The following is a 12,448-nucleotide window of genomic DNA, read 5'->3' on the forward strand; positions in this document are numbered from 1 at the left end:
GAAGAGGCCCTCGAGTCTCATCAGTTTTTGCCTGAGCAGGTGACTGTAAGGTTGGGTGGGGTCAGCAGCGGATCACCCACTGACAGGAATCAAAGGCTGCAGCCGTGTCTACAAAGCAGAGGCTCTTTATTGACACCAGAAATCCGGGCACAGTGGGTTCCAAGGTAACAAATCATTGTATAAAACCTTCTGACGACGACGACGTGGCTCCTGACCCATACAAAATGATTGTCTGCATGGTGTGCAGTAAGGCTGGGGTGGGGGAGGGGAAGCAAGGAGGAAAGAGCTGGACACCGTCCCCACAGTGCCTTTGCCCTGTCAGGAGGAGCGTGGTTCCATAGGCTGTGACACAGAGCCACCCGTCCCCATTCAACTGAACTGAGGGAAGGGGTATCCAGGCTAGACAGGGTCCCAGGGTCCTCAGTTCACAGCTTGGGCAATTATGTCTGCCCCCAGCTTGGCGTGCCCAGGGTGACCCTGTAGGGGGACAGGTGTCCCCCAGGGGACACAACAGGCTGCAGTTTGGTCTGCCAGCACTATTTCCCTCAGGCACCTGGCTGGTGTGTGCTTAACCCAGAGGATTCTGGTACCTCTGCGTCGGGCAGACCAGCGTGCACACCTGCGCTCTGCTCTCCGAGGCTGCGGGATATTTGAAATCCTTGGGGTAGAGTAAGGGCCTATGACCAGGCCGTCTTTGGAGGCCTCCCTCTTTCTGCTTCCAAAATGCCACTCATACACAAAAACTAAGGCACCCAGCTGTGCAAATGAAGCAGCTTCTCTGGGAGGGGGCTGTGCCCTGAGTCCAGGCTGAGCCCCAGGGAGCCCTTCCAACCGGAAGGAACTCTGCCAGTCCTGACTCCCTGTGGGAACCAGTGGCTTTCCCAGGGGCTGTGCTTTAAAGTGAAAACGCCTGCTTTCCAGCTTGGCCTCACGTTCTTCAGCGGGGAGAACGTGAGGGGACCTGTGCCTGCCCACTCTGACTCCCAATCAACAGCGGGTATGGAAGGTCAGATTAGCAGGGGTGCCAGGCAGAGACGGAGCTGCTTCCCCAGCTCTCCCCAACCCTGCCTGCCTCTGTGCTTCTTCCCCCAGGGGACAGAACAGCGGGATGAAGTAACCACAGCTCTATCCCTGCTTCTACCGCCTTTGCTCCACTCACTGCCTAACCACCACCTTGCTGAGATGTCAAAAGAACTCCCACAAAGCACTGGTAGAAGGCGACTGAATGCTCACCTGACCCTCCTCCCCCACGCAGCTAGCTTATGAGAACCTTGGGGAAGACCAGTCCTCACTGTGCCCCAGAGTTCTTGACAAGCAGCACCCCATGGTGTGGTGGATGTGGTGGTGGTCAAGAACTGCCGGGACGGGCAATAAAGGTCTCGGTGCTGTGGCTCCCTCCCCAGACACAGTATCTCCTGCACTGTGTGAAGAAGGGGGCTGGGAGGGGCATTGCCTTCAGCACCAGCTCATACTAATTGCTGAGCAGTGACTTACAGAAGGGACTGGCCAAATTCCTGCGGAGTCCTGTTGGCTTCCTCCTGCTGGGCCTAGCTTCCCTAGGAAGCTGTTAGAGGATTTCAGCCACAAGGCTGGGTGGAGTGCTCTGCTGTCTGGCACCATCTCTGTCCAGCAGAGGCCTGACTAGATGTCCCACTGGGTCGCAGGCACTGATCCCTCAAGGGAACCTCCTAGCACTCTGCCATCTACAGATATCATCCTGCAGGCTGTGGGGTTTCTCCCTAGTGGTTTTCTCCCTAATACCAGACACGGGCACCTGTGGTAGCCGCAGGACTAATGGGGACGATGCAGGACGAAGCCTGAGGCAGCAGCAGGGAGGCAGTCAGGGTCCCACCTGTGTGACCCCCCTGAAGAAAGCTGGCATCGCTAGCTAAGATGGCACAGCCTGTTTCAGGGCTTCCGGAGTTCTCCATGGTAGGAAGGGCTCAGCCGGGCCTGGTCCTCTAGCCCAAGCCAACTGAAGGAGCTCAGGAAGACAGAGCAAGGCGGGTCAAACCGGCCCTGGCTATTCCTTCTGTCTGTGTGTGAATATGTGCATATATATGAGTGTGTCTTCATACACACACGGTTTCCATACATCTAGTACATAATACTATGGTGTTATTGCATAGAAGAGCTGGCTTGATGAGACCTGGCTAGGTGACAGTCTGGGAGCGCTGGCGACTGACGGGGGGCTGCTGGGTGGCGGGGCCGGGCACCCTGCCCTTGAGCTGCTGCTGCTCTTGTTCCCGGGCGTGCTCCTCATACCACTCCTAGAGAAGAAGCAGGTACTGCTGAGGGCGGCTTGCCTGCCATGGGCCCCACTCCTCAGACTCACTGTGAGGGACACACAGCCCATGAGGGGCAGCAAAGAACCTCTGTTGGTGGGGGAGGGCAGCGGAGGCAGAACCAACCGCTTCTAGGGCCTGGGGCACTCTGGTAGAGCAAGGGTTAAACAGCTCCACCATATTTAAAGAAACAGATCCTTTAGAGCTTAAAGAATTCCCCATAGTCTGTCCCTCATTAACAGAGGGGAGACTGACGCCAGAGTGGCTGAGCAGGGTGGCCTGGCCTCTAGGCGCCTTGAGTGCTCCTGGGCAGTTGGCCCACTGCTCTTCGAGGCACAGACTATTCTGTCACTTGGGGGTGTGGTCAGTGGCATCAGTAAGGAAGCTGACCACGACTTCCTGTGATAAACTGCTGCACAGGAAGTCCTAGAGACCCCAAGGGAAGAAGAGCCTGAGCAGGGCTCACGCCTCTGGGTTCTGCTAGAAGGGCACGGTGTCAACCCACATGGCGTTTATATACTTTTAACAGCTGCCAGTATGGAAATATTGGAAGATGGAGGCAAGAAAGGCAGGCTGGAAGGAGGGACACTGACTTTATCCTTGAAACAAAAAGCCTCCAAGTCAAAATGCCCATTGCCCAGGGCTCAGCAAGGGCTATTCCCATTAGGCAACCAGGGGCAGGAAGAGGGGAGAGCCGCCTGCGGGCCTCTTCCTTCCTGCTATTCAAAAAGAACCACAGTGGGCACTGGACACCCTCAGGGGACAGCATGGCCATGTAACAGACTGGATGGGAGAGTGGCCATCCAGGAATGCATCGAAATATCAAGACTTTGAAGGGCCTTGGTCCTGAGTCCCACAGAGGATGTGGAACCTTCCCGAGCCCCCCACCAGAAGGGCCCCTCCCGGAGCATCGGTCTCTACCTGGATTTCCTCCTGGTACATCTTCAAGCTCAGGTCACTTTTGGTTCTTGATCTCCGTCCCAGAAACACCAAGGAGTTTTGCTGGGGAGGAATGGAGGCTGTGAGGTACGCGTAGCTGCCGGTGGCACGGACTCACTTGAGGCTGGGCCCTAGGGCTGCACCATGGAGGCTGCTCCTAGCCCCCTGACATTTGCAAGGGTGCCACCAGCTGGAGGTGGTAGGGCCTTCGGCCCCTTACCTGGTATTTCTCCATCTGAGAGAGGGTGTCAAGCAGCCGGGTGACGTCAGAGGAGGTTCCCCGCACCTCCCGATAAAGCTCCAGGATGGCCAGGAGCTCCTCCTTAGAAATCTCCTTCTCGATGACAATGCCGCTGTCCACTGAGGGTGGGGAGAGCCGGGTCCCATGACCGCTCTCCCCCACTGTGGGGTCAGGATCTTCCCTCCCCAGCAGCACCCAGCCCGTTCCAGCCACAGGTGCTCCTTCCCTCCCCTCCCCCTCACTCCGTGTCAGGGAGGTATGTCTAGTCAACAGTTTACGTGGACACAGGGCATCAGAGAGAGCAGGGTGTGGGAATCTCAGCGTCTGCATGTGGAGAGCAGATGGACCACCTGAGGGCCAGCCTTGGCCACTTAGCAAGTCTGAGGCCAGCTTGGGCTACGTGGGCACTTATTTCACAGGGCTTAAAGACAAAGTCTCCAAGATAGAAAAATATCTGGTGGCACTCGGGATGTAGCGACAGAAAGGATCACTTATATGGCAAGACTGTCTCTAACCATGCACATCTGTGTGTGTATGTAAAATCAGTTAGCCCGATAGATACCATGTCAAGAACAAGAAGGAACGGGGGAGGACAACTCTGGCACATTTTTTCCCTTTTCCATCTTCAGTTCGGGGTTGGAATCCTGGGCTTTGCACATGCTGTGTATGGAAACAGCTCGGCCGCTGAGCTAAGAATGAAGGCGGCTGCACAGGCAGGCAGAGGTGAGCATAGGCAGGCCACTGGGCCAGAAGGGGACATTGTTCGGCTCTGCAGGGAAGTTCCCATGTGGGAATCAGGAGCTGTCTGAGTTTATTACAGGGAAGTGTGGCTGCAGCAGAAGGCGCACACTGGGAGTCGGGAGCTGTGATGTTAAAGCAAAATGTGGCATTGGCTGACGTCTGCACATATCCTACTGTTCTGGCTCTCGGCTGTGTGTGCTGGTAGGAGTCTGTCCAGGATTGGGAGGGGACAAAAGGCTGCTCCCCCGACAGTCTTCTCCACTCAGAATGAAATGATGGTGGCTACCTGTTTTACATTTAGAACTTGCACTTTCCTGCTGTTAGAGTTTTAACAATGGACACAAGCGAGACATAGACAAGACAACACAAAAGCGGAGGTGATGTAGTTGACACAAGCAGGCATGTGGGGATGGCCAATGGGACAGCAGAGTGTAGCAGATGGGCGATGGGCAGCTGGCACCCAGGGCGTGGCACCCATACAGACCTTCCGAGTCCTGGCTCTTGCGGCTGTAGTTCATGCGGAAGACAAAGGCCTCCAAGATGAAGGCCACGATAATAGTCATCACCACCTGGCCAGGGAGAGGCAGTGGGTGGGTGCCGTGGCCCTGTCAGATGACAGCCTTCCTCTCTGACCCTGCGGCCCAGAGGGACTGAGGACGGCTGTGGTGGGGACCTACCATGGTCACGATGTAGAAGATCATGAAGTACAGGCGGCTCCAGTGGGAGGTCTGTGAGGTGACGCCTTCCTGGAGGAGACAGTGAGTGAGCCCACGGGCAGCACTGGCCACAGTCTCCTCAGTCCGTCAAGCCCAAGCCCAAAGCCAAGCGACACTCAGTGATTTCCCCAGGGCCCTCCCTGTGTGTCTGGGACACTGAAGGGTGGACTCTTGTTCCCTGGATCTGAGCGTTCCTTTCTGTGGCATCAGCCCCCAGCCCTCTCCAGCATGGCTGACTAGAGGCCAAGTCAGCACTGATAGTCTTCAAGAATTTAAGAACTGTGGGGGGCAGGAGGGAAAGCACAGCCACCCTCACCATACTCTCTTCTTTATATTTAGAGACAGAGTCTGTGGACTACAGTGATCCTCCTACCTCAACCTCCCAAGTAGCTGACACTACAGGCCCACCCTCCAGGGCCTGGCATGGCACATGGCTGATCAACAGCCAGACACCCAGAGGGTGTCAGGGTGCGCAGGGAGGGAGGACAGCCAGGAGCACAGAGCCGAGGAGTGGCACTGCTCACACTGCATGATAAAGATCCCTTACACCCATGGAAGAGAAATGTACCCCAGCCCTGAGACAGCACAAAGCTGGGGGGAGCCTCCGAGCTTACCATGATGATGTACCAATTATTGACAACTGTGAGCTCAAACAAGGTCACTGCAAGGGAAGGGGGATACACCTCAGGCCCATGTCAGAGGCCCCCTCCAACCCCGAGTAACTGCTTGCACGGAGTCCTGCCACCCAACCTAGCCCCCAAAAGCCATGCCCTTTGCCTGAAGAGCCCATAGTGGGGCAGATCTGGCTGGGGCTGGTAGTGAGGAGAGAGCAGCAGGGTATGTAGGGGAGAAAGAGGTGCTCTCCTGTCCTCCGAGAGGCCATGTCCAGGCCTGTGATGTCCCTCCCATCATTAGGCTTTGGCAAGGAACGGGGGAGCAGAGCAGAGCTCCAGGGCCTTGCTCAGGGGCTGCGACTACTGAAACAGCAACTGTGTGATGGGTCCCCTCTGATGGCATTGATGAGGCTTGCCATGCTGACACCACAGCCCTCCCTCCAGCTAGGGCCCCTCATCTCTCTGTCTCTGTGAGGTCCGGTGCCTGGGAAAGCCTGGATCTGCCTGTTAAGGGACCCCAGGGAGGACGCCCGGTGGCTGGAGAGAGAGTGAGGCCTTGTGCAGCTCTGAGCCAGGCCAAGGCCAGGAGTACCCTCCAGGACCCACTCACCGAAGCTGTTGAGGATGTTGTCAAAGTTATTGAGATAGTAGTAGCCTTCCTCCACCTTGGTCTTATTGCCCACCGTGTGGTTGATGAACCGGTAGGCGTCAGCCACCGTGCTGGTGCTAACAAGGGAGACAAGAGGGCAGGAGGGCCATGAGATGCCTGATGACTTTCAGTAGGACAAGCAATGCAAACCAAGGTCTGGCGAGGGCTCTCTTCAGTGCCCCACCCCCCACTATCCTGCCCCATGCACCATCACTGGGCATGTCGGCAACCTGTGGAGGAGGTGGAGGTAGTGAGGGATGGGGGCTCTCTGTGTACCCCCTCCCAGGCTTCTCTGGAGCACTACCCATGGGTCCCGGCTTTGACCCAGCTTTGTCCCCTCCCCACTTGGAGGGGACCCTGTTTGCCACGCTCTAGCTTTATACGCTTCTGCTAAACTCTTGCTGCCACTTGTAAAAGTCAGATGCCTGTGCCACCGGGGAGCTCGCTAGCAAGGCTACTACGTCCCAAGTCCCCAGCCTGATAGGTACATGGACCCTGAAGGGAGGTCTGAAAAATGCACTTGAGTGCTATAGTGACGGTCAGGATGGGTTCCTGGTGTAGCCCTCAGCTGGATCACCAGGGTCACTGGTGACATATCAGTGCTCAAGGCCACATGAGCCAGTCTTAAGTGGGCACAGTGACAGTGGAGCATGTTCGCTTCCTTTTTAGATACCGCCACAGAGGTGACACCCTTGCTCTTCATCGCTCATCCCTGCGACCTTCTTGCCATGTGTCCCCTCTCTTGTCTCCTCAGGTCCCAGCATCTCCTGGATCAGGAGTGAGGGTTCCTCTGGCTCTGGAGAGGGATGTGTCGACTGAGAAGCCTACTAAGGATGGCTGATGCTGGCTCCCACATTGTCACTCAGCCGTGTGCCCAGCCTAGGAGTGAAGCGCATGCCGTGCAGGCCCGTGGCCGCCCGCCTGGGGCAGCCACTTACTTGCAGCAGTTGTGGTACAGTCGCCCATTGAAGAACTCCATGCCCACGATGGCGAAGGAGTAGTAGAAGGTGAGCAGTGTGAGGCCGAGGCTGGGGAGGCAGAGGGACAGGGTAGTCAGAGCAGGGGGGGAGAGGGGCGGCTGCGGCGCGTCCTAGTCCCCCAGCGCTGACTGCGGGAGGCATGCCCCTAGCCATGGCCAAGTGACCTCTGAGAAGTGCCTGCAAGGGAGGGGCCGCATGGCTCATGGAGGGTGGGGACGCTAGGGACAGATGCCCCTTGAGCAGAGATGCACCCCTTACCTGTGAAGGTAGGCTCACAGGTGACCCCTTACCTGTGAACGTAGACACAGGTGGTAAGTCGACAGCGCCCTGCCCTCCCCACTAGACAATTCTGCCAGGCCAGTGCTGCCAAGGGGACCTGTATGGTCCAGAGTCTATCTCTTTGAAGACCCCCACCCCCACGCCCCTGAATCCAGCTTTCCTGAGATGCCTCCTTTTTCCCGCTTCCCTTGAACCCCTACACAAGCCTCATGCCTCCTGGACCTGCAGGCTGAGAAGCAGGCAGTACCTGGCCATTCGTGGCAGCAGCTCAAACATGGTGTCCAACACGTTACGGTAGCGTTTCTTCAGTTTAAATAACCTGAGCAATGAGAACACTGTGTTGCCAGGACGATAGAGTCAGGGGCATGGCCACAGCCCACCTCCTCACATGGGCCAGAACCTTGTAACTCTTCCCCTCCCCACGTCAAGGCAAGGCTGAGAAACTTTGCACAGCTGAGCTCACTTCCCTCATGACTCATGAACCATGGCACTGGACGGGACAGACCCAGGACACTGGGGCAGGCCAAGACCCCCTAGGGTGCCACAAACTGTGCTAGCCTCATATCGTGTTATGTGGTTTCATAAAGATGCAGCGAGTCCCCTGCTGGAGTGGACAGATGAAGCCAGCAGCTCGGACGGGATGACAAGCCCAGAAAAGAGGGTGCAGTTACACTCGGAGACCCTCAGAAAGAGGTGCAAAGGAGGGATGAGTCACAGTGGACTTGCTCTAGTTGGCCTGGAAGGGATGGCGGGAAGTGGGGCCATGGCAGGCAGTTAAGGTGGCCCTGACTCCTGAGGCTCTGAGAGCCCATACCCTGAGGAAGGCATATGGGCAACTGGGCTCCACTGGGGCCTCACTGGGCCTAAAAAAGTGGGACAGCCTGCACCAAAGTCCCCCAAAACATAGGTCGATCAGGGATGTCCCTCCAGGCCCTCAAAGGTAAGATGGATGCCCTGACTGGAGATGGGAGGGGAAGAGCAAGGGGGGTGGGGGGGGAAGGTGGACAGGGCGGCTCTTCCTGGGCTGCTGGCTGGGCCATTCTGCCCATCAAAAGAGCACTGTGTGCCCGATTCTGCAGAGCCTGAGCTAAAGATGGGAGCTCTATCACTATAGGCTGGAAAACCTCTTGGCTAGTCCTAAGGCTTCTCACCCGCCAACACCCATTGCCCATTCCCATGCCCTGCAGGTCACCTCAGCAGCTGAAGGGGACGCAGGACCACTATGAAATAGAACGGCTCCATGTTGAGCGTCAGCGCGAGCAGTCCCAGGAAGGCAAATGCTGTGACGGAGAAATCGAACCTGGGGCCAGGGGAGAAGCCAGTTTGTCAGTGACATCACAGACTTCCACCACCTCAGCCAGCTAATCTTAGCTGGCTTCCACAGAGGCCTGTCCAGCCACAGTGCATAGGCCCACAGTGCCCAGGACAGTATCTTATAGTTGGCCGTCCCCGGCTGCTGCTCAGGTCTGAGTCATCCTTGGACATTCTGACCCCAGGGCGCATGTGCCTGGAAACTGCCTCTGCAGACCCGGTGCTGCCCTAAGGGCAAGGCAGAAGCCTTGGCCTCAGTAGCCCCCTAGATGGCTGGCCACACTGGGAACTGAAGGCAGGACTCGAGACATACCAGGCAGGCAAAGACCCTACTTTCTTGTGCCTCAGGGATGGGACCCAGGGCCTCAGGCATGACAGTCTGAGTATACCCACTGAATATATCCAGCCAATTCCTCTTTTGTCCTTTGGTCTCCCCTCATCCCGCTTGATAAGGTATTTCTCTTGTCCAGAGTCTTGGACTCTGGGCTTCGGGGATGTGCCCTCTGCTCCACCACCCCCGATTTCTTCCTGCTCTGGCTGGTTGTATTTTGATCACCCAAGCCCTTGGGAGTGTGGCCTGACTTTGCACGAGTTAACTTTAAGTGGAGGGTGTGCGACCTCCAGGGCCACACTGAGGCCATGTGGCCCTTTTCACTTGTTTTTTTGTTTTGTTTTTTAAAAAAAGGGTCTCACAGCTGGGCAGTGGTGGCATGTGCCTTTAACCTCAGTCCTCGAGAGGCAGAGTCAGGTACATCCCTGTGAGTTTGAGGCCAGCATGCACTACTGAGTGAGTTCCAGACAGCCAAGGATGCATGGAGAAACCCTGTCTCAAATAAACAAACATTAAAAAAAATATAAAACAAAACAAAAAGCAGGGTCTCACATAGCCCAGGCTAGGTGTAAACTACTATGTAGCAGAGGATGACCCTGGACCCCTAATCCTCCTGCCTTCACTTTCTGAGTCCTAGATGACAAGCCTGTGCCACCAAACCGACTCTTTTTACACTGCCAGCCAAGAGGAGATGACCCCTTCTGTGACCTTTGTGGTTTTCAATGCAAGAGAAGACACTGGATGACTAGGAAGAGCCTGGGGACCAGTGGGGACTGATGTAGGTGGCCCCAGAGACAGAACTTGCTGTCCTCTGAGCCTCCAGGTGTGTGCCCAGACTGGCCTGCCCTTTGGGTGTGGGTGGGGAGAGGGTAGCTGATGTGGACACCTCCGCCCAGGGCGACTGTGTGCTCTACTTACAGGTTCCATCCAGAGGACAGGTACTCCACAGGGCCCAGGCCAGCCACCTTCAGGAACAGCTCAACTCCATAGACTAGAATAAGAGGGAGACATCAGGAGCCGATCTGGGCTCTCTGCCCAGCCCACTGAGGGCAGAAGGCCAGCTAGAGGTAAGGCTGAGGGACATGGCAGAGGGGTCAGCTAGAGGCAAGACTGAGGGACATGGTGAAGGGCCTTGTCTGGCTAGGGAGCAGTAGGAAGTGCAGGGATTTGAAACAGGGCAGAGGCCCTACTAAGATGGAGGTCCTTCAAGGTTGCATTTTAGGGAAGGGCCATGAGCTGTGGTAGCTTGTCAGAGTTCTCAGAGCTGGGTCTGAGCCAGCAGCCAGGCAGAGCCACATGGCACACTTACTGGTGAGAAACACGAGGTAACTCCAGGGCACATGCTTCGAGATGAAATTCCCACCTGGAAGACAGAGAAGCAGCGGCTGCAGTCAGCCAGGGGCTCTGAGTGAGGTGGGGAGAGGCTCCAGCGGCAGCTTACCTTTCAACATGAACGTCTCCACCAGGATCCACACCCCGTTGACGGCCACCACCAAGTCTGTGATAGAGAGGCCAGGAGAGGGAGTCAGAGGGGACGGGGCTGCCAGCCTACAGAGCGGCTACAAGCAGGAACCCCTGGTGTGTGAACAGAGCAAGCGTGGGCCACACACCATTCCTGGAGGATTCCCACTTCTGCTCAGGGTTCTCACTATGGACCAGCATCAACCAAGGAATTCCCTTAGGAAGCCAGTGGGAATGACTAATGGTGAAGTTTGCGTCACTATAGCAACTGGGTTCAGATGAGTCCAAGTTGTCAACACAGTTGGCCAGTAGACACAGGCTTGTCTGCCTTTAAAATGACTCTGTGATGTTAAAAGCACTTGTTGCTCTTGAAGAGGGCCTGGGTTTGCTTCCCAGCACGTTCACAGCCATCCATAACTCCAGTCCCAGGGATCGGATGGCCTCGTCTGACACACATGGTGCACAGATACACAGGCAGGCAAAATACTTGTACTCATAAAATGAATGTAAAACTTTTCTTTCTCTCAAGATCACGTGAACACGGCAACATCACCCATTGCATGAACCTTCCACCCCAGGACCAGAATCTAGATACATGGGGAAATGTGTACAGGATGGGAGTTGGGGGCTGGCTGAACAGACTGACACATTTGCCAAGGGACATGGCACCCACAACAGAAAGCCATGTGGCCCCTCTCTGTGTTACCATGCAGTGGTCCTACTTCCTAGCCATGGAAACACCACAGTGGAAGGGTGCCTAAAATGTGCTCACGTATCTAAGATGGAAGTTAATTTTCAAATACTTTTTTTTTGTTGTTTTCCAGACAGGATTTCTCTGTGTAGACTTGGCCTTCGCCTTCCTGGACTCACTCTGTAGACCAAGCTCTCCCCCCCCCCTTTTTTTTTTGAGATAGGCTTTGACTATCCTGGCATTTGCTATGTACCCCAAGCTAGCCTCAAACTCCTGACAGTCCTCCTGCCTCAGCCCCTGGAATACTGACTGGAATTACAGGCTTTAGCCATTATGTCCAGCTCTTGCAACTTTAAGGAAATTATAGTTGTTTATTTACTATTGGTGGGGAGCATGGCGGGCCATGCATCACCAGGTGCCCGTAGCAGTCAGGGGACAACTTGCTGGAGTTGCTTTCCTCCTTCCACCATGTGGGTCCAAGGAACTGAATTCAGACCTTCAGGCTTGGCCACAGGCTCCATTAGCCCCTGAGCCATCATGCTGGTCCTCTTATAGCTTTTAAACAACAGAAAAATAAGCCCCAATAAAAATCAGCCATTGGAAAGTAATCAATATAATCTATATTTACTTGAATATATTTTGTTTTGAAAATTTGACTTGAGGGGGCTGGAGAGACAGCACAGCACTTAACAGCACTGACTGTTCTTCCAGAAGACCCAGGTTCAATTCCAGGTTTGGCACCCACATGGCAGCTCACAACTGTCTGTAACTTCAAGATCTTACACCTTCACACATACACACATGCAGGCAAAATACCAATGCACATAAAATAAAAATAATTATTTGAAAAAAAAACCATAAAATTTGACTCGAGCCGGGCATGGTGGCACATGCCTTTAATCCCAGCACTTGGGAGGCAATGGCAGGTAGATCTCTGAGTCTGAGGGCAGCCTGGCTTACAGAGAGAGAGTTCTAGGATGGCCAGGGATACACAGAGAAGCTCTGTCTTAAAGAGAAAGAGAAAATAAAAAGGCCAGTGTAGCGGCACCTTTCATCCCAGCACTTGAGAAAGCAGAGGCAGGCAGATTTCTGTGAGTTCCAGACCAATGAGGGCTACACACCGAGACCCTGTCTCAAAACCAAAGACTTGGCCACATGTCCATACATCGACACCAACTATTTCTGGTGACCTGAAGCATGCTAAGCAAAT

The 12,448-nt window shown here is 55.2% G+C and overlaps 1 protein-coding gene across 2 annotated transcripts in view; it reads right to left on the bottom strand.

Annotated features, from left to right (window-relative positions):
- Positions 1-109: 109 nt before the first annotated feature.
- Positions 110-12,448, bottom strand: part of Tpcn1 (two pore segment channel 1) — a 55,191-nt gene continuing 42,852 nt past the window's right edge. Inside the window, exons 16-28 of one of the 2 annotated variants that reach the window (XM_055606456.1) lie at positions 10,528-10,584; positions 10,396-10,449; positions 10,005-10,077; positions 8,637-8,744; positions 7,692-7,763; positions 7,124-7,213; positions 6,147-6,262; positions 5,537-5,583; positions 4,884-4,952; positions 4,691-4,775; positions 3,445-3,584; positions 3,207-3,287; positions 110-2,270 (exon numbers count right to left, since the gene is read on the bottom strand). In XM_055606456.1, the coding sequence (XP_055462431.1) occupies positions 2,154-2,270; positions 3,207-3,287; positions 3,445-3,584; positions 4,691-4,775; positions 4,884-4,952; positions 5,537-5,583; positions 6,147-6,262; positions 7,124-7,213; positions 7,692-7,763; positions 8,637-8,744; positions 10,005-10,077; positions 10,396-10,449; positions 10,528-10,584 (1,109 nt within the window). In that variant the 3' untranslated portion in view covers positions 110-2,153. Of the gene's footprint in view, positions 2,271-3,206; positions 3,288-3,444; positions 3,585-4,690; positions 4,776-4,883; positions 4,953-5,536; positions 5,584-6,146; positions 6,263-7,123; positions 7,214-7,691; positions 7,764-8,636; positions 8,745-10,004; positions 10,078-10,395; positions 10,450-10,527; positions 10,585-12,448 lie in introns of those variants that run through there. The other variant, XM_055606457.1, reaches the window with a different exon arrangement.

The sequence above is a fragment of the Psammomys obesus genome, unplaced genomic scaffold, assembly GCF_907164565.1.
Source record: "Psammomys obesus unplaced genomic scaffold, mPsaObe1.curated_primary_1811, whole genome shotgun sequence".
NCBI classification, from domain to species: Eukaryota; Metazoa; Chordata; class Mammalia; order Rodentia; family Muridae; genus Psammomys; species Psammomys obesus.